This window comes from Trichechus manatus, unplaced genomic scaffold (genome assembly GCF_000243295.1).
Source record: "Trichechus manatus latirostris isolate Lorelei unplaced genomic scaffold, TriManLat1.0 scaffold00040, whole genome shotgun sequence".
NCBI lineage: Eukaryota > Metazoa > Chordata > Mammalia > Sirenia > Trichechidae > Trichechus > Trichechus manatus.
In genome coordinates, this window is record NW_004443976.1 from 13,802,658 (window position 1) to 13,822,652 (window position 19,995).

General features: G+C 45.2%; 1 protein-coding gene across 1 annotated transcript in view; it reads right to left on the reverse strand.

Annotated features, from left to right (window-relative positions):
- Window positions 1–19,995, reverse strand: part of NLRP1 (NLR family pyrin domain containing 1) — a 51,606-nt gene that overhangs the window by 662 nt on the left and 30,949 nt on the right. The window contains 8 exon segments of the mRNA XM_023730996.1: window positions 2,339–2,400; window positions 2,629–2,741; window positions 6,608–6,721; window positions 7,263–7,525; window positions 15,925–16,130; window positions 17,607–17,765; window positions 17,898–17,904; window positions 18,363–18,454. Of these exon segments, the coding sequence (XP_023586764.1) occupies window positions 2,339–2,400; window positions 2,629–2,741; window positions 6,608–6,721; window positions 7,263–7,525; window positions 15,925–16,130; window positions 17,607–17,765; window positions 17,898–17,904; window positions 18,363–18,454 (1,016 nt within the window).

The following is a 19,995-nucleotide window of genomic DNA, read 5'->3' on the forward strand; positions in this document are numbered from 1 at the left end:
GGCCCTGACTTCCTCCTTTTCCTGTAAGGCCCTGACCTCCTCCCCCTGTAAGGCCCTGACCTCCTTCTCCCCTGTAAGGCCCTGACATCCTCCCCCTGTAAGGCCCTGACTTCCTCCTTTCCCTGTAAGGCCCTGACCTCCTCCCCCTGTAAGGCCCTGACCTCCTTCTCCCCCATATGGCCATTTGACTACCAGAAAGCCATCCCGCCCTTCCTCACATTAGCATCCAGCCTAGCATTCTGCCCAAGAAGGGTGAGGTGGGATTGGGACTGAGGGATAAGAATGGAGGGTGGGTCATGATAGGGACATTTGAGGCTGTCCAGGGGGAGGTGCCAGGACCTCCATGGGTGGGGAATATGGAAAGACAGGGAGGGACTCTGGACACACACCCACTCTCTGATCAAGCCTGATCCCTTGTGAGGTTTGCAATAACAGAATCCCCTCCTTTCTATCTTTCCTTCCCTCCAGGACCAGGCACCTCAGAACTGTCACTGTTCCTGTGGTCTCTAATGGCTGTTACTAACCTGTCCTGTCTGGAGGGACCAGGGTAGCTGCAGGTCTGCGACCTCCTGGAGGAAAACAAAGATGAAGAGCATCCATAAAGCACTAGTTATTAACACACACAAAACATCTCAAAACGCCCATCCACTTCTGAGATGCTTTGATTCTGTGAACAAGCTACAGATAAATTTTGATAAAATCTGGGAGGCTGGAGGAGCCCTTAGGTGAATCCTTTCCTTATGCTTATGGGGAAACTGAGGCCCAGAGGCCACGGTCATAGAGTAATAGAGAAGGCATCAGAATGAGCAACAGCAATTTCTCCCGCAGTATCTCAGACATGGTTTTATCCAGTCTTGGCTTGACCTAGAACCCCTGGTGAAGAACTAACTAATTCTCTTGCTAAACTAAAAAAAACACACCATTGCCATCTAGTTGATTCTGACTCATAGTGACCCTACAGGACAGAGTAGAACTGCCCCATAGCGTTTCAAAGGTGCGGCTGGTGGATTCAAACTGCCGACCTTTTGGTTAGCAGCCAAGCTCTTAACACTGCACCACCAGGGCCCAGTCTTTTGCTAGATAGCTTAAACTATTTGAGATCTCCTTATTCTGAGCAGAAATCTAAATTCTTGTCTTTGTTTGGCCTTCTAGGCTCACACAGACCAAATCTGTTTCTTCTGGATTTGGATGTCAGAAACAAGATCGAACAAATCTTAGCACGTGGGAGCAATGGGTGAATTTTAATAGGAAAAAGACCAACAAAAATTGAAGGGGCTTAAATGATTACTTGCATAAAGAGAGAGTGCATAGCAGCTCATGTGAACAAGGCCTGAGAGTTTGAGTAGATCCCAAGTTCAGCATGACCTAACAGTGTGACAAGGCAGGCACAAGGGAACGGGAGCTCAGGTTGCGTTATTGGGAGCACTAGGTCCATTTAGATTGAAGGAGGAGGGTGTTCCACACCTTCCCTGCTCAGTGGACAGTCTTGGAGTCAATTCTGACTCCATCCACAAACTGGAGCATCTACTGAGGAAGGCAGTTGAAATGGCAAGGAATTTAAAAACCAAAATATAAGAGGAATGATGGAAAGAGCTGCAGATGTTTAACTTGCATGAGCGATGACTTAAGGGAGACCATGATCTCAGTCTTCAAGTATCTGAAGGGCTTTCTCATGCGGAAGGAATTAGACTTCTGTGAGCTTCAACAGTCAGAATTAAGACTGATAGGAGGTAGATACAGACTTATTATGAGGACAAAGAGTAATATTGCTACTTTTTATTAAGGACCATTGTATGAGGCATGTATATACACCATTTTATTTAATCTTTGCAACAATCCTGCGAGGTAGGTATTAGGATCCCCATTTTACAGATGAGGAATCCAAGACTCAAATGCAGTAAGTAATTTTCCCAAGATCACACAAGTAACTTCCAGAGTAGGATTCAGACCCAGGCCTGATGCTGGAGTTTGGTTAGTTCTCCATCTGTGGCTGCACCCAAACCAAGACTGAGTAAACCTCATCCTCTCATTCTCTTTCCGCCACATTGGGAAGCCTGTTTGTAACAGCTCAGGAGGCAGCCCTATCATATTTCAACAACTGAAAAGGGCTGGTTGCCCCTGAAAGGGATATTTAGGGGATTTTGGCTCCTGGGGGGTGCTGGACTAAGATGCCATAAGGTTTCCCCCATTCGTATTTGATTCCCTATTGTCTGCCTCGAAAATATCTGAATGTGAGAGTGTCTCTGGTGTTGCTGAAGGTGGCCTCATCCACACACCCATGTGACCATCTAGTTCTCAGTCCTTCATTTCACATCCAAGCAACTGTGAGAAGCTTTGCCAAAGACCTTGCAGATGTCAAAATCTGTTAATTCAAAGGGCAGTGTGGAGACAACACGGTGGCTGCATGGGAAACAGCATGGATCTTGAAGTCAGATTGACTTGAGTTTAAATTTTGGTCATATCATCTATGATGTAACTTGAAAAAGCCTCGCTGACACACACACACACACACGCACACACACACACGCACGTACACTTTTATTGACTTTCTTTATTCTCTTTTTCTATCACCTCTGAGCTCCCTAGATTTGTCTTAGCTTTACCTGGTTTTATGAAGACCTTCTATACCACAACCCCATCTTGTCTCTCATTTCCAGCCTGATCCGTGACCCCAAGTGACCAACATAGAACTCAGAGAAGAGCTGGGATTCTCCAGGGCTACAATAGCGAAGCTCCAGTTCCTGGAGAGAGAGAGAGAGGTACTATGTAAGAAGCCACCATTCATCTTGCAAGTGAGGCTTTTTCCACCCAACACTTTTCTGGCCCTTCTCAATCCCATAGGGATACTCTGATTTAGTCCTGTACCATAATCAATCGGAGCCTTCAGATTCTGCTCTTTTCCTAATTTCCTACAGTCCTGACTCCGAACCAGGCTCATCCTTAAAAGTAATGCTCACACACCCTAAACCAGATTCTTCTCCCTCCATCTTTAACCAGGTCCTTCTCCCTGTTTCCCCCATCTTGAACTAAAACCCTCATTCCTCCAGCCCAAAGGCTATCTTCTCAATGGATCCTAAACTTTACCAACTTTCAGTCAACAGAAAATTTATATCCATCCTCTTTCCTAAATCACATTGAAGACAGAACTCTTGATTCCCAACTGTCTTCCAAACAATCTCATCCCCCTTTCCCCCCATACTCGGTATATGGCACCACCATCCACTGAGCACTCAGGTTCCAAGTTCAGGCACAGTTCTTGACTTCTTCCTTTCTTTCCCCATATACAGCCAATCCACCAAGTCCTGTTGGATCTATCTCCAAAATATACCCCAAATCCATCAACTTTTCTCTATCTCCACTGCACCTCCCTTGTCAACCCATAAAACTGGTTGCTGTTGAGTCGATTCTGACTCATAGCGACCCTATAGGACAGAGTAGAACTGCCCTATAGAGTTTCCAAGGAGCAGCTGGTGGATTTAAACTGCCAGTCTTTTTTTGGTTAGCACTCAAACGCTTAACCTCTGTCACCATCAATTCTTGCAACAGCCTTTCAACTTATCTCTCTGCTTCCACTCTTGCCCCCTCATAATCCATCCATTCTCCACCCAGCAGCCAAAGGCTTCTTTATGAAAGTAAATCAGGTCTTGCTTTAACCATGTTTCATACCCTGCAAAGCTTTCTATTGCACTTAGAACAAAATCCAAACCCCACATCAGCGCCAACAGGACAAACAAGCCTTGGGAGACTTTTACCTCTTGTCTGACCCCATCTTTCTCTTCTCTTTCACCATACTCACTAAGCCCTGCCACACTGGCCTCCTTTTTGTCACCTGAAGGTGTCAAGTTTGCTCCTACCTCTATGCCTCTGCACATGTTCCTTCTGTCTAAAATGCTCTACCACAAATCTCCAGGTGCCCGAACCTTCTTGTCACCCAGGGCTCAGCTCAAAGATCACCTCCTCAGGGAGGCTTCCCCTGACCACCCAGCCTAAGGTAGCCCAAGTCACTCTCTTGCATGACCTTGTTGTATTTTTTTCACAGCACTTCGTAGTACTCGATCATTATTTTTTAAAATTATTTACTGTAGGTCTCATCATACCAGGATGAAATCTTCACAAGGGCAGAGATTAACCTGTTTTGTTTACTGGAATATCCACAATGCTTAGGACAGCACATACGTGGCACTTGATAAATATTTGTTGAATGACTGAATCATGTCTCTCATCCCTTATTAACAGCTGACAGCAGTAAACTTCAAGGTATTGATCCTTGGATTCATGTTTCCCAACTGAAAAGATACACATCCCTTTCTCCTAACTAAGCTAAAAACAGTTGCCATCAAGTCAGCTCTGACTCATGGCAACATACTGGCTGTGACCTTTTAGAAGTAGATTGCCAGGCCTTCCTTCCAAGGTGCCTGTAGGTGGGTTTGAACCACCAACCTTTTGGTTAGTAGTTGAGTGCTTAATCATTTGCACCACACAGTGACTCCATTCCTCCTAACTACTGGGCATTTATTCCATCTGCAGACCTTAAACTGAGGATTCCTAAGAATCCTGGCTTCAGAAATGAAAAGCTTCTGTTCAAGAAGAACAAGATTAATTTTTCTAATCCCTCAGCACCCTTTCCTATCCCTTTATTCTAGTATAATCTTTGCTTATTATTCTATTTTGATACCCTTTAAAACACTAATCTGATCTCCCTTATCTCCATCCTATTATTTCTAACTCATCTATGGTCTCCTTCTAGCACTTAAGCAAGAACAAAATTCTCTTATACATTTTTTCTAGACCATAGCCAATGCTCTGAATTTAGTTAAATTTAGTTAAATTGCTGGATCTATCACCCCCTACCTGACCCCGTTGACAAAAATTTAATAGCTAGCCAAAGACGAATCTGTGCTATAGCGAATACTTCCTGTTGCACCTATAAAAATACTACAGGGCAAGTAGAACAGTTTGTGACTAGGGAGAAAACAAAGCAAGCCTCCTGGCTTTCTAAAACAGACCCATGTGGATTCTGGGACATGATTTAGATCCCTGGTTTTGACAATTGTTGCAAAGACTAATAGTCATTATGCTTCTGATCATTGCCTGTGTTGTAGTTGGCCGATGTATCCCGTCCTGCGTCCCAAATATAAATGCACAACCATTGTTACATCAGATGGTTCAATAACTCATAACAGAAGGAGAAAGGAAGATTAACTCTGATTCGACTATAGACCACGTTCAATGGTCACACCTCTGATCCTAATGAGCAAAAGCTAAGTAATGGGGAAGATCTAGATATTATGAGTGGATGTCCAGTGGCCCAACTTCATCTGCCTTGACCAAAGGGAGTGGTGGTGGATGGGAAGGGGGAGAGTGGGAGTTGAGAATGAAACAAAAAGCAGCTCCCGATGTCCCGGAACTGATCCGATACAGCTAGACTTCAGTGCTTCAAAGTTGTTACAAACTCGTCTGATGCTTATAGCTAAGCCATGTTATTCTCCTGTTGGACGTAAGCAATGTCACAGAACATCCATTTCAGACCAGGTCACTAGGCAACCCAGAAAATACCAAACACCAACCCCTCCTCACTAAACGGATGACTGCTACTTCTTGAGCAATTGCATATTTATCCTTGGTCTAGTCTGCCCTCTCTATATGCTTATTGAGATTTATTAAGATTCCCACTAATAGAATTGCCCTTGCTTCTTGGCAGCACCCAATCTAGAATGAATCTCTGTTTTCTTAACTCTTCCCAACCAAGGCCCACATCCTATCATAGGTTCTTTCTAACACCCTCTTACTGAGTTGCCCCATGATTCCCCAGGGTGTGTGTTCAGCTTCACTGCAGTGAGTCATAGACCCAACATGTTCAACTACAGGTGTGTTCCTGGGGGTTATTGACTGGAGGGCATTGATATCTTATAATGCAGACACTTCTCAGTCCTCTTGTTCTGAATTGATTTGTATCCCCCAAAAAGATATATTCAAGTCCTAACCCCTGGTACTTGTGACTTCATTTGGAAATGGGGTCATTGAAGATGTAATTAGTTAACACGAGGTCATGTTGGAGTAGGGTGAGCCTTAACCCAGCGTGACTGGTGTTCTTACAAAAAGAGAAGAAGTAGTGACACAGAGACAGACACTTGGGGAAGATATCTATGTGAAGACAGAGGCAGAGATTGGAGTATGCTGACACAAGCCAAGAGTTGCCAAGGATTGTTGGCCATCACCACAAGCTAGGAGAGAAGCATGGCGTCTTTAGAAGGAATTAGCACTACTAACACTCTGAGTTCAGACTTGTAACCTCCAGAACTGTTCAAAAATACATTTCTGTTGTTTGAAGCCACGCAGTTTGTGGTATTTTGTTATAGCAGTCCCAGGAGACTAATACAGCTCCCAAGTCAAAACTCATCGTCCTCCCTATCCTAGATGTTAGACTCCCTAACTTCCTTTCGCCCACAGTCTTTGAAACATTCTGTTCACCCCAAACCCCACTCGCTTTCTGCCTAACCCTAATTCACCCCATCCCTGGGAGAGCTCTGATTCCTGCCCTACACGCTGTTTATTCCCAAGCAGGATTTCTGATCCCAGAGAGGGGACGAACATCTGGGCTGCTCACCTCAAGGATCGTTTCTAGGTTCTCCAAGTTGGACACAATGTAGTGGGAGCCCATGTAGAGTGGGGTCAGTGGGGGTGGCTTGTGTAATCGCACAAACTGGAACTTCTCTATCATCTATGGCCTAAGGAACATACAGAGCAATGATTAAAGGGTAGGGAGGAGAGGTGTCTGGCTCAGAGATTTGTCCCTATGGAGTCTGGTCTGAATAAGGTGAGAGGTTCTTCAGTGTGTTTGTGAGAGAGATGGGGGTATAGCACCTTGACATCCCTATCCCCCATGTACTGCTGTACAGACAGCCCCACACTTGGCCTCTGCCATGTTTGGGGTGGTAATATGGGCATTGCTAGAGAAGAAGAGAGAACAGGGAAAGGCTAGAGTTCTGGGCATGGAGCCCTCCCATCCTTTGGCTCCTGGAAAGAGGCTGCAAAAGTTCATCCATAGACAGCAATGGAGCTGCAAGTCCAGCCTGGGGAGGCCAGTGGGGGGAGTGGAGACCAGTCCATGGTTGAGCAAGGGGCAGGGTCATTGGCCCTTGTCAAGCTTCCCACTTATAAGAGGTGCTCCCAGTTGAGGATCTGTCTAGGGGGCTCTCTGGCTGTATTGCATGTTTGCCATCAGCCTACCCTGGCTTGGCCTTTCTGGCTATAAGAGTCACCTTCCGAATGGAGTAGTCACTGGGGATCAGGTAGAGGTGGAAGGTGACTTCCTCATTGTGGAAGTGTTGGTAGAACAACACAGTGGAGAAGATGGGGATGAAGCTCAGGGCAGCATGGATTATTCTCAGTAGAACTCTCATGGGGGAGAAGCTAGGGTCTTCCAGGACTGTGGAAGACAGCTTTACTCTGGCTGGCTTCTCCAGGAGCATCCCCTCCTCTTTAGCGTGGGCCACTGGGAACATGGAGATGTCCACATGGCCCTCTGTCAAAGAATGGATTTAAGAGTCATATTCAGTGCCTTCACTGAATTGGGCTCTGGCTGTGCAGTAGGCTTCAAGGCTTAAGCACAGCAGCCTTCTTGGGGGAATTCACCATGGGGAGGGGAAGGGTTGAGTTTGAGGCCTTTGGAGGCTGCAGGCAATACTTGTCCCTAGGGTAGGAGCACCACAGGAAGCCCCTTGAGCCAAGCTCAAACACAGGCCAGCCCCATATTGAACATATGGTTATGAGTGGCCACTGAGTGATACTGGCAGGTCTGACTCCAGGCAGGCAGGAGCAAGAAGGAGGAAGGGACGGTGGGAAAATGGAGTGACCAACAGTTGTGTACATATTTCAAGTGTTTGGCCACCCACTATTCAAATTCTTCTTGGAAAGACCCTCCCTACACCCATTGTGTGGTTCTTGGTAGGAGGCAAGCTGAGCCTCCCCACTGAGGAAGCTGCTACTACCTGGCAGCTATGACACAGTTGCGTGATCAAGAATTAACTAAATGGGTGCTTCTAACCAGGACCTTGAGTCTAGAGAGGGTGAAGCAAAGATGAACAGACAGTTAGAGATCATTCTGGCAGTGGCAGTGTCCAGTGGCCACCATGGCAGGGAGGGTCCTGCAGTGGCTGTGTTTGCAGCAGTGGCGTCCCCAGATTTTTCTTGGTGTGACCTTGGCTATGTCCTTGGCTTCTCAGCATCCCTTGGTCACTGTCTTTATTTATTTATATTTTTTAAGCCTGTTGCCTAACCTTTTGTTAAGTCTATGCACTATGTACATTTATTTTCTGGCTTTATTAGCCAGGATTGGTATCTTTGATCGCATTCAAGAACCCAGACCAGCACTGGTGTTGGGAGAGACACTGGACTAGGTGTCAGGAGTCCTGGCTCTATCCCTGCATTGCCTAGCAACTGCCACAATGCAGGCCACTTCTGGGGCACAGGGACGTCCAGCAAGCCAGACAAGGCTCTTAGCCTGAGTGGGCACCAGTCAGAACATTGCAGAGCGATTGTATTGCAGAAAGGTCCATGGAGACCATTACTTCAGTTTCTCTTTATTAATTGCTTTTGCTGTATGAAAAATAACATAATACAGTCTGAACAGAATAAGCAAGAATTCACCTATGACCCCACCAATCAAACAATACAACTATTACCTATTTTCCTTTCCCATTACAGTCGTCCTCTGCAGGAACACATTCTCATGTTTCCCTCGTAGTACACGTAGCTTTGTCTCTTGCTGTTTCCTCATCCATTTAAATTTCACAAGCATCTGTCAGACCTTCCTAGAGACCACGCATGATTCCCGCAGGTGGATGCGGCATCCTGTAATTAACATTTTGCTTCTTGTTTCAGCAGTGAGGTTGTTTTCAGCTTCTCACGGTGACAGACAGTATTGCAATGCACATATTTCTGCAGAATTTTTCTGTTTCACTTGGGTTATTGCCTTAGAATCAGTAAGTACCGAAGAATGAGAAAAGTGTATAAAAGGACATGAAGATTTTTATGATTTGCTGTGTTTTGCCAGATATGCTGTTCAAAGAGATACTGCCATCAGCGACATTAAGTGGACTGGTGTCCCCTCGCCTTCTACCATACTGGAACTTCCTTATTGGCCAGAACAGGGAACTCTGGGGGCGGAGACAGCGATTTTCCAAAGGTCACACACCCAGCAGCAGCACTAGGACTAGATCCCCGACCACAGTCCCTAGCGTTTATAGATGCTCTGTGCCAAGCTAATTTTGGCTGAATTCTGGAAGGTTCTGTGCATCTCTAACTTACCTTCTTACTGGGGTGACTAACCATCCCAGTTTGCACAGGACGGAGGGGCTTCCTGGATGCAGGACCTGCAATGCTAAAACCAGGAAATTCCTGGGCAAACCAAGGTGAGCTGGTCACCCTACGTTTTGCACATATTGACCTTTCCACAGACTGCGGCAGAATCACTTCCTCCAGTGCTGATGCCTGACCGCATACTTGTGCAGATAGGTTGGAGAGATAAGGAAAGCAAAAAGGAAGATCCTGGTTTGAAGAGAAGAAGCTTGAGTGGTGACTGGGGCAAGTATTATTGACTGAAGGACCAGGCCTTTCTACCTTGAGTTCCCTTTGGATGGTCTTATTACGAATATTGAGAACAACCCATCACCGGGCAGGAGTATTTCTACCGCAAAGTCTGAGACCCAGGGCCCCACAACCCGTTATTAAACAACAGTTTATTCAGCATTTACAATGTGCCAGGCCCTGTGGATATACAGCTGATTCTTGTTGTTCGCAGTAGTTATGGTCTATAAAACCAAAAAAACCAAACCAGTTGCCGTTGAGTCACTCTGACTCATAGCGACCGCATGAGTGTGTCAGAGTAGAACTGTGCTCCATAGGTTTTTCAGGGGCTGATTTTTCAGAAATAGATCGCCAGGCCTTTTTTGCAAGTCACCTCTGAAAAGGTGAACTTGAGCCTCCAAACTTTTGATTAGTAGCCAAGCGCATTAATGGCTTGATCATCCAGGGATTCCACGGTGTATAAAGTCCCTGCTAACACTTGGTTAGTGGCTACTGAAACAGCGTCATTCAATTTCATCGGGGCTTTGGTCACCTCTCTGCGCATGCGCACGTCCTTGACCGCCCGCGAATGGTATTCAAGAATTTTTAGCGAATAAGGAGGTTCGCTAGTACTGAATCAGTGAATGATGAGGACAGGGAGTTACATGGGCACTGTAATTGCGGAGCTCGTGGCCCAACGGGGAAGACAGACAAAAGAACAGAACAATGAATCAAAGCATAGCAAGTGTAGCGACAGTGGGAGACCGTCGGATCCCTCCTTCTTTTCCAGCTACATGCCCAGTGTTTGCCTCAGGTCACTGCTGCTCCCACCTCCCAGGAGCCTGGGGTTCTGTCTTTTTCAGACCCTGCCCTCTGGCCTGTGTCCTGACACTGCAGCCCCGCCCTCCCTGCTGAATGTGTCGTCAGCACCTTCCAGGCTCAGGTGTGCTCTTGAGAGGTAAAGCCACTTTCCTGCTGGAGGAGGGACACAGGGACCCTCACCATGTAGAGATGGTGGCTATAGACAGCCACATAACAGAGAGGTTAGTGATACGGGGAGTTCCTGGGTGGTGCCAACAATTAACACAGTTGGCCGCTAACTGAAAGGTTGGCTGTTTGAGTCTACCCAGAGGCTCCTTGGAAGAAAGGCCTGGTGATCTACTTCCAAAAATCAGCCACTGAAACCTTACCAAGCAAAGTTCTACTCTGACACAGATGGGGTCACCATGAGTCAGAGTTGACTTGATGGCAACTGGTTTAATGACACGCACCACCCGAGTTTGACTCCTAGGAAAAACACTCACCAGATAAGAGATGCTAAGCAAATTACTTAACATCTCTGCATCTGTCAAGCAGAGCTTTCATGGTGTCCACCTGTTAAACGAGTCTGTGGCTGTGAAGTACTTGGACTAGTAGAGGTTACTTGTTACTGTTATGGATAAAATACAGCTTGACCAAGAACCATCACTTGGCTGCTAGAGTTCTGTTTTGTCCCAGACAACTTGACCCTCTCCTCCTGGTAACACTTGGGGCCTGGGAAGAAAAAGGTGTGGATATCTTTTAAGACATATTTTGCTGAACCTGAGGAGTTTCTGGACGCCATTGTTGTCAGGTTCAAAAGATGTTGATCCCAGAGAACCAACAGTTTTGAGGCACATGGGATATCATTGTGATTCCCAGTGACTGAGTCCAGGTCAGCTCCTGGTGGGCAGGGACGGGGAGAGAGAGAGGGAGGAGCTGGAAAACGAGCCCACCTAGAGTACTCCAGGGCAGTACAGACAGCGGGGTGCAAACTCACTTTCTGGGAGGAAGTCCGTGTGGAGAGCAGGGGTCTGTGTGTACAGAAGGAGATGGGCTTGGGGGGTGGGGTGAAGGGTTCAGAAGGGCAGGGCCAGCTTCATAGGTGCGTGGAACATGCAGTCATTCAGGGCCCTGTGCTCAGAAGGGCCCTGCGCTTGGGGTTTAATGCTCTGCTGTTGCTGTCTTAGGTCCCTGGGTGGCACTTGTTTACTAACCTAAAGGTTGGTGGTTCAAACCTATCCAGTGGTACTGTGGAAGAAAGGCCTGGTAATCTGCTTCCATAAAGATTACAGCCAAGAAAACCCTATGGAGCAGTTCTACTATGTAACACATGGGTCCCCATGAGTCGGAATGACTTGACGGCAAAAGGTTTGTTTTTTGGTTTGGTGCCGTCTTGAAATTTGTGATAATTTTTGAACAAGAAAACAAAAACATCTCTTGCCGTCGAGTCAATTCTGACTCATAGTGATCCTATAGGATGGAGTAGAACTGCCCCATAGTGTTTCCAAGGAGCAGCTGGTGGATTCTAACTGCTGACCTTTTGGTTAGCGGCTGAGCTGTTAACTGCTGTGCCACCAGGGCTCCTTTTGAATAAAGGGCCTCATATTTTCATATTGTGCTGGGCCCTGCAATTGATATAGCCAGTCCTGCAAGAGGAAAAGAATGCCCAAAGTTGTAAGGTCCTGGGGTGAAGCTGAGACGCTGAAAGCTCAAGGTCCTATCCATGGGAGAAACTCGCCATGGAAAGTTAATAACTCAATGTAGAACATCAGGGTGAAGAATTAGCCAGTGCCCAGGTCCTAAATCACACCTGCAATAGGGAGTGGGGTCATGATTTCCGGGATGATGAACAGCTGCCACCCAGACAGCAGGCAGCTGGGATTCCTGGAAGGGGCCCTGCCCAACTCCAGGCTTGGTTTCCTGAGCTGGGCATGGCACTGCCAACTAATAGCAACCTTTGTGCATTTTGTCTCTTGCTCTGTGTACAGAATCTAAAGGGAGTAAGTCCTGTCCAGCCACAGGATGAAGTTCGGAATGAGGTCTAGGGAACACTGGGGAACATGGGCTTGGACAGGCCTGGGGTGAGGGTGGAGCTGGTGTAGCCCTTACCCTGGGGTTAGTGGGACCCGGGTTAGAATCCATTGGCCAAGCCCCTCTCTCCCTGACAGAGCACCCAGACCCCCTGAGCCAAGGTCTTCCTTTATGGAAGAGGCAGGGTGGTGACTGTAGTGGCTATATTCATACTCTAAAATTGTCACATAGGGGAAAATAACTTGTCCCAGCTTGTTATCTGAGCCATCAGTGCCATCTGCTCAACTTTTCCCCATGTGAATGGGCCTCTGAAGCCCCCAGCAGTTATCTTGCACCTCCGTCTTCCCTGCTTTACTCTGGAACCTCCCCTAGAGAATGCCTGTATGACCCTGTCTCCTGCCTAGTCTTCCCAGCTGCCTCCGCCTGGGCTAGGATGGTATGGCTTTCCCCTTGGTCCTGGCCTGTATTTCCCTTGCCCCGCATTCTCTTCCTGGTGACAGCTTGAATCATTTGCTAGACATTTGTGGCTTCCACAAATCAGCCTTTCCTGATCTTGAGTACTGGGCAGTTCTTTGCTTTTTATTTTTCTTAGTCCGATTTCTTCTTTCCACTAGTCTGTAAATTATTACAATAAGGCATACAATTATTCATTATTATTAAGTATTATGATTATTATAATAATTACAGGAACCCTGATAACAATTTATAAATTAATAAGGATTAATTTCCCTAATATTTTCATATGCACACTTAAAGTCTAATATTAATGAATACCTGTACCTAGAGGATATAGTGAGTATATTTAACTACTGGTACAGTAATGTATAAATGAAAAATTAAAAAGGTACCTCCTTTTATTACTTAAGTAAACTACACGCATCATAAAAATGTTTACACTGGAGAGAAGCTGTCACACAAATTGTTTATCGAATCATTTTATCATCAGTTAAATGAACCTCTTGCCTGAGTCAGGATTTGACATAGGGAACTGCATCAGACTCTTGTGACGACTTTCTCATTAAATTGATAGACATTAGGTTCCTGGCACCAGCATTGACTGGGTTTGCACCTGATGCCAACTCTTCCCACAAGGCCTGATCTGGAGATCCTATGCCACAGACCCTGCCCCTATCCTGCCGCCAGTGCTGACACTCCTGCCTACCTGGGCTGATCTGGAGCAAGGCTGCCTATGCTACCCATCCATGCCTGCACCATACCTAGACCCCATCACCTGCCTCTGTGGCCAATCCTTGATGACATTGTTATATAATTTTTGGTCTCAATAAGGAGTGACTTTCTCTTTACCCATTAGTACAGAAGCATTTCAATATTTTAACAACCTGAACAGTAGTACTGGTGCATCTGACTGAATGTCAGCTTTCGCCCTCCTTCTGAACTATACAAAAATCTTAGAATTCTTTAACACTCTTTTTTGCTATTGTTGTTGGTATTTTAGTTCTCTCTCTTTTTTTAATCCCCACATATCTGACATTATTACTGGTACTTTATCCAGTCAATGTTTTGTTAGATTTACACATGTATGCATCAGTGTCTTTGCTTATTAGTCCACCTTGCACCACAGACGTTCCACGTGGGATGATTTCCTTTTGCTTGAGATACATCCTCTAGAATTTCCTTCAGTAGGGAATTGTTTGTGAAAAACTTTCTTGGTTTTAGTTTGTTTGAAAATGTCTATCTTACCTTCTTCTAAAAAAATAATTTCTCTGTGTTTACAATTCTAATTGGCATATATTTTCTCAATACACTGAAGATATCATTCCATTGTCTACTGCCTTCCATTATTGTGGTTCAAAAGTCAGTCATCAGCCTAATTGCAGTACTTTTCTAGGTAATCTCTTCTTCTAACTGCTGTCAAGATCTTCCCTTAGACTTTGGTATTCTATAGTTTCACTATAATGGATCTAGTGCTGTCTTTCTCTCTCTCTCTCTTTCTGTTTTGGGTTTGTTGGGATTTCTGATTCTGACAAGAAGTCATATCTTTCAGCAATTCTGAAAATTTCTTGGCCATTATTTCTTTGCATATTGCATTGTCTCCATGCTCTCTATCAAATCCTTCTGGAATTACAATTAGTTGTATGTTAGGCCTTTTCATACTAACCTCCATCTCATTTCATCTTTTTTTTCACATTTTCCAACAATACTTTTCCATATTTGATTTATCATTTTGATGAAGTCTTGCTTCTTCTTCATGTTTTAAAGACTATTTCTTTAAGCATATGAAACATACTTATTTTATGTTCTGTGTCTGATAATTCCAGTACCTGAAGTCTTCATGGACTGATTTTGTTACTTCTAATTTCATGGTTCTCATGTATGGTGCTTTGTTTATTATTTGTTTATTATTTGTGAGATTTTTGATTTGAGCTTATGTTTCTTGGAATTTTATCTGTGGGAAGTTTTTGGAGGTGAGAGAGGTCGGGATATCTATATTATTCTTAATGACTACATTTCCTGTTGGGAAGCTCCTCTTTCATGGCCCTAGGTCTTAACTGGACTGTGGTGATACTGTTTCTTCTTCCTTCCTGTAGGAGTAGTAATGGCTTCCCACTACTGCCAGTCCCTAGGCACCCCAACATTCCTTGTTAGTTCACTTAGCCTTGCTTTTTTTTTATTTAATATTTTATTGGTTTAGGTGTTATAGAGCAAATTAGTTTTTCATTCAACAAATTGTACACAAAGTGTTGCATGACATTGGTTGCAATCCCCACACTGTGTCAGCACTCTCCCCATTTCTGCCCTGAGTTCCCCATTTCCTTTTGTCTGGTTTTCCTATCCCTTACTGCCTTCTCATCTTTATTTTTGGGCAAATGTTGCCCCTTTGGTTTCATATAATTGTTTGTTCTATGGACAATGTTCTTTTTAGATGTTATTGTTTATTTTATAGGCCTGTCTATTGCTTGGCTGGAAGGTAGTTTCTGGGAATGGCTGCAGTTCCCAGTCAGAGGGGTGTCTTAGGGCCATAGTCTCGGGGGTTCCTCCAGTTTCTATTAGGCCAGTAAATCTAGTTTTTTTTTTATGAATTTGATTTTTTGTCCTATAGTTTTCTCCCACTTTGTCTAGGACCCTCTACTGTGATCCCGGTCAGAGTAGTCGTAGCTTTACTTTTTAAATAGTCCTGTTTTTGAAACATTTCTTCAAAAATATCAACAAATATATCATTTGTTTCCTGCTGGGACCCTGAGTGACACAATTTATGTAAAGAGCACTTAATAAATGTTAATTATTATTGAATTATTATTGTTATTGAGGAGATCAGCTTCTATTTAGGGAGACTTACAAGTAAGCTCAGACAAAAATAATTATGAGGCTGGGAGACAAAAGCTTCAAAAAAAGATATGTCCAGAGCACTGTGGAATGAGGGAAAATATCATCTCCATTTTCATAATCGTCTCTCAGTCTCTCAAAGGAAGCCATAAAGCTCCTCCCCAGGACACCCTATCGCCGCTTTTAGGCCTATTATTATCACTGCCCTTCTTCCCTTATCCATCCCTCCCACTTGCTTACCTTGCAGGGCCACAAAGTGAGGGAGGTACACAGCTGCCACAGCTCCTGGCTCAGCCTTGATGTTAAACAGAGGCCCTGCAACCATCCAGCTGTGCTGTGGGACAGTCCTATCCAGGAATTGGTCCCAGGCACAGAACTCAATCTCAGTGGTCAGTGCCCCTCTCACTGTGTTGGGCCAGTTGGAGCCAGCCATAGGGAAGTGAACTCTGGGAAGAACAAGAAAAGGCAGACACTAAATTACTCCATACACACTCACTGAGATCCTACTCAGTGCCAGACACTGCTGTGGGCACTGTGGCTACAAGCCTAGACTTCAAAGTTAGATGGATTAGGTTTGAGTCCCGGCTCCTCTGCTCTCTGTGGATCCCTGAAAAAGTCATTCAACCTTCCCAAGTCTCAGTGTTCTCATCTGTAAATGGGGTTTATAATAGCACCCATCTCATAAGGTTGTGAGTAATAAATCACCTCATGCATTTCAACAGCTTAACATATACCTGGGAGTGGTTATCTTCCATTATGATGATGATGATGAAATAGGCAAACGTTCTCATTTCTAAGGGGCCTATTTATCAGTTAAAGAGCTTGGCTGCTAACCAAAAGGTGGGCAGTTCAAATCCACCAGCTGCTCCTTGGAAACCCTATGGGGCAGGCCTACTCTGTCCTATAGGGTTGCCGTGAGTCAGAATCGACTCAATGCAACGGATTTGTTTTTTGTTTTATTTACCAGTAATTGATAACAATCAACATGTAATATTAATGATAAACCCTTGGAGCTGAAAACAACACTTTACAGAGATCTTAGGTGACTTTTCCAAGTCTCCGCATCTGGTAAATGGTGGGGTCCCTGGATGTGAGCTTCTGGGGGTGTAAGCTGAGAGTTACACCATTTCTCAGCTGAGATAATGCCTGTGCCAGTGTTTGGTGAATGATAAAGTGTTATATAAAAGATGATTATTACGATTATAGGCATTTATTAATTTTGAGACTGTATGCCCTTGGAGGACAGGGCTGCCATATTCATCTTAGTGTTCCCAGCCACTGTTACAGTACTTAGCAAGTAGACATTAATGAAAGAAGAGTATATATATAAAAAGGGGTTTAAACAACACTTAAGAGACATAACAAACCAAATACAATGAGTGGACCTTGCTTGGATACTGATTAGAACAAACCAACTTCAAGAACACATTTTAGACAATTGAGCAAATTTGTATATGAACTGGGTTTTAGATGATATGAAAGACTCATTGATAATTTTGTTAGATGTGATAATGACATTGTGGTTATGGAAGAAAATGTCTACTTTTCTTTTTGAAATGCATAATGAAATATTTAAGAATAAAATCATCCAATGTCGTAGATTTAAAATACTATAACAACATCAAAAAAGGAGAAGGGTGAATAGTTGACACCACTTTGGCAAAGCGGTGTTGAAGGTGAGTGACGGCTACATGGATGTTCCTTGTATTCTTTATTTTTGTGTATGTTCAAAAATTTTCACAATAAATTTTTTTTTTTTTTTTGTCCATAATAAAAAGCACAGACCCAGTAGCTCAGCCCTGTCCCTGTCTGTTGGCTTGGCAAGAGGAGGGGACCCAAGAGGAGTGGTGTGGTGCTGACTTTGTGTGGACACTCGGTGTGGGGGTGGTGGGGTGGACAGGCAGAGCCCCCCCCCCACTCACCAGCGCAGGCTCCTTTCTTAGTCAACCACCTTGGTAGCCACAGGCCCTGTGGGTCCCCAGGAGTCATCATCAGTCCCCAGAGGCTCCATGTGCAGGTCCCCCAAAGAGGCAGGAGAAGATAGGCAGAAGGATTCTACTTGAGCTTGTGGGAGCTTCCTTCTGGAACAGGCAGGGCAGTGGTTAGCTCCAGGTTCTCCTGCCTGGTCTCCCCCAGGCCCCTACAGCTAGAGCATGGAGGGGCCCTTCCCAAGGCTGTGTCTACAGCTTCCACCCCAGCTCCTGGCTGCCTACCTGATACCTGAGGAGGTCCAGCCCAATGGCCCTGACCTAGCCACTGCCCACCTCCCCTCTCCATTGGACCAGAAGTGTTGCTCTTCCCAGCATGTCCCAGGATGGTAGGTTGAAAGAGGAACATGACTGTAAAGATGGATGTGTAACGATGCAAAGGTGATTCCCAGGCCTCAGCATCCCGGAATGAACCTTGGGAGATAGGGCCCTGGTTCAGAGTCTGATACATGCCATAGACATCCTGGAGAGGAGGAGCACCAGCCCCAAGACTGGGAATGAGGGAAGCCAAAATCCTGCCATATTCTAAGAGTAAGAAGATCTTTCATGGGGAAGGGGCAGCCATCTTATCCTGGGTGGGAGAGCTGGCTTGTCCCATGTCAGAGGTAGGGGGATGGAAGTTATGACCTTCCACAGGTGCCCCATCCCCACCCCAATCACAATGCTCCCAGCCTGGTCCCTTCAAGCTACCTGTTTCTGATCTCTGAGGCTTGAGCGAGGACGTGTTATTACTCATCTCTCCCCCATCTGGGACTTCATTAGAGATCGTCATACTTTGCTTCCTAGAAAGAGAATTGTTTGTTCTCCCTGAGATCTTGGAGGGGGCTGGGCTGTCTACCCAACATTCCCATCTCAAAGTCAACTCATCTGAACTTGAACTCATGACCCCCACCCCGGGCCACTCCTGTAATCCCAGTCTCTGTGAATGGCCCACCATCCACCCAGCTGTCCATGCCAGAAACAGGGTGTTATCCTAGCTAACTGACCACCTTGGCGCTACCTCCAAGATAGCTCTCCTTTCTATTCACTTCTCTCCACCTCCATGACGTCTAACCTAGTCCTGGAACCTGCCATCTCTAGCCTGACCCATGGCAACACCCTCTTAAAAGTTTTCCTGCTTCTAGTCTTGTCTCTCTCCAATACATTTCTACCCAGAGGCTGATCTTAAAATATGACAGAGCTCATCGCTTTGTTGCTAAAGTCATTGCTTTTAAGGTAAAATGCAAAGTTCTTAATGTGATCCAAATGGCTTTGCTGTGACCCTGTCCACCCCCCAGCCCCACCAGTGCCATTCTCTCCCTGCCCACTGACCTCTAGATCAAAAAAACAAAAAAACCAAACCAGTTGCCATAGAGTGGAGTAGTGTCAATTCCAACTCATGGTGATCACATGTATGCAGAGCAGAACTGCCCATAGGGTTTTCAGGGCTGTGATCTTTTGGAAGCCAATCGCCAGCCTTTATTCTGGTGACTCTGAGTGGGTTTGAACCACGAACCTTTTGACTAATAGTTGAGCACTTAACTGTTTATGCCACCTAGGGACTCCACCTGTAGCCCGAGGTTCTCAAACTTGGTGTGCGCAGGTGGTGGGGGTTTCTCAAGGCTCTCTCTTTGTCTTTGTCTCCCTCTTGTGGTAATTTCTTTCCATTTTTCAAACAAATGGGCTCTGTTCATTGAACTAATGGACCAGTGCCCACTCTGTATCAAACCATACTGGGTACAGAGCACTCACTCACTCATACATTCATCTCCTTATTCATCTCATGGTGTTATGCATTGAATTATGTCCCCCAAATATGTGTTAGAATCCTAACCCCTATCCCTGTGGATGTAATGGATTGTAATCGCCTTCCATAATGCAATCTAATGTTGTGATAATGAGGCCATAGCAGTAGGGTGTGTTCTGAAGATAATCATGTCTGAGTTATGAAAAGAACAGATTAGACACAGAGACAAAAAAGCACAAACGTGGGAAGATAGACGCCATGTGAAGATCACCAAGGAACTGAGGGACACTGGGGCTATAGAAGCTGAGACAAGGGTCTAACCCCAGAGCCAACAGAGAGGGAGTGTCTTCCCCTATAGCTGGTGCCCTGAATTCAGACTTCTAGCCTCCTGAACTGTGAGAAAATAAATTTGTGTTCTTTAAAGCCCACCCACTTATGGTATTTGTGTTATAGCAGCACTGCATAACTAAGACACATGGAAAGGTTTAAAAGCAGAGTTGTGACACAATAGTATTTGCATGAAACAAACTACAAAACAAACCTCACTCTGGCTGCTGTTCTCTCGGTCTCTCCTGGACTCTTGATTTCTTCCCCGGT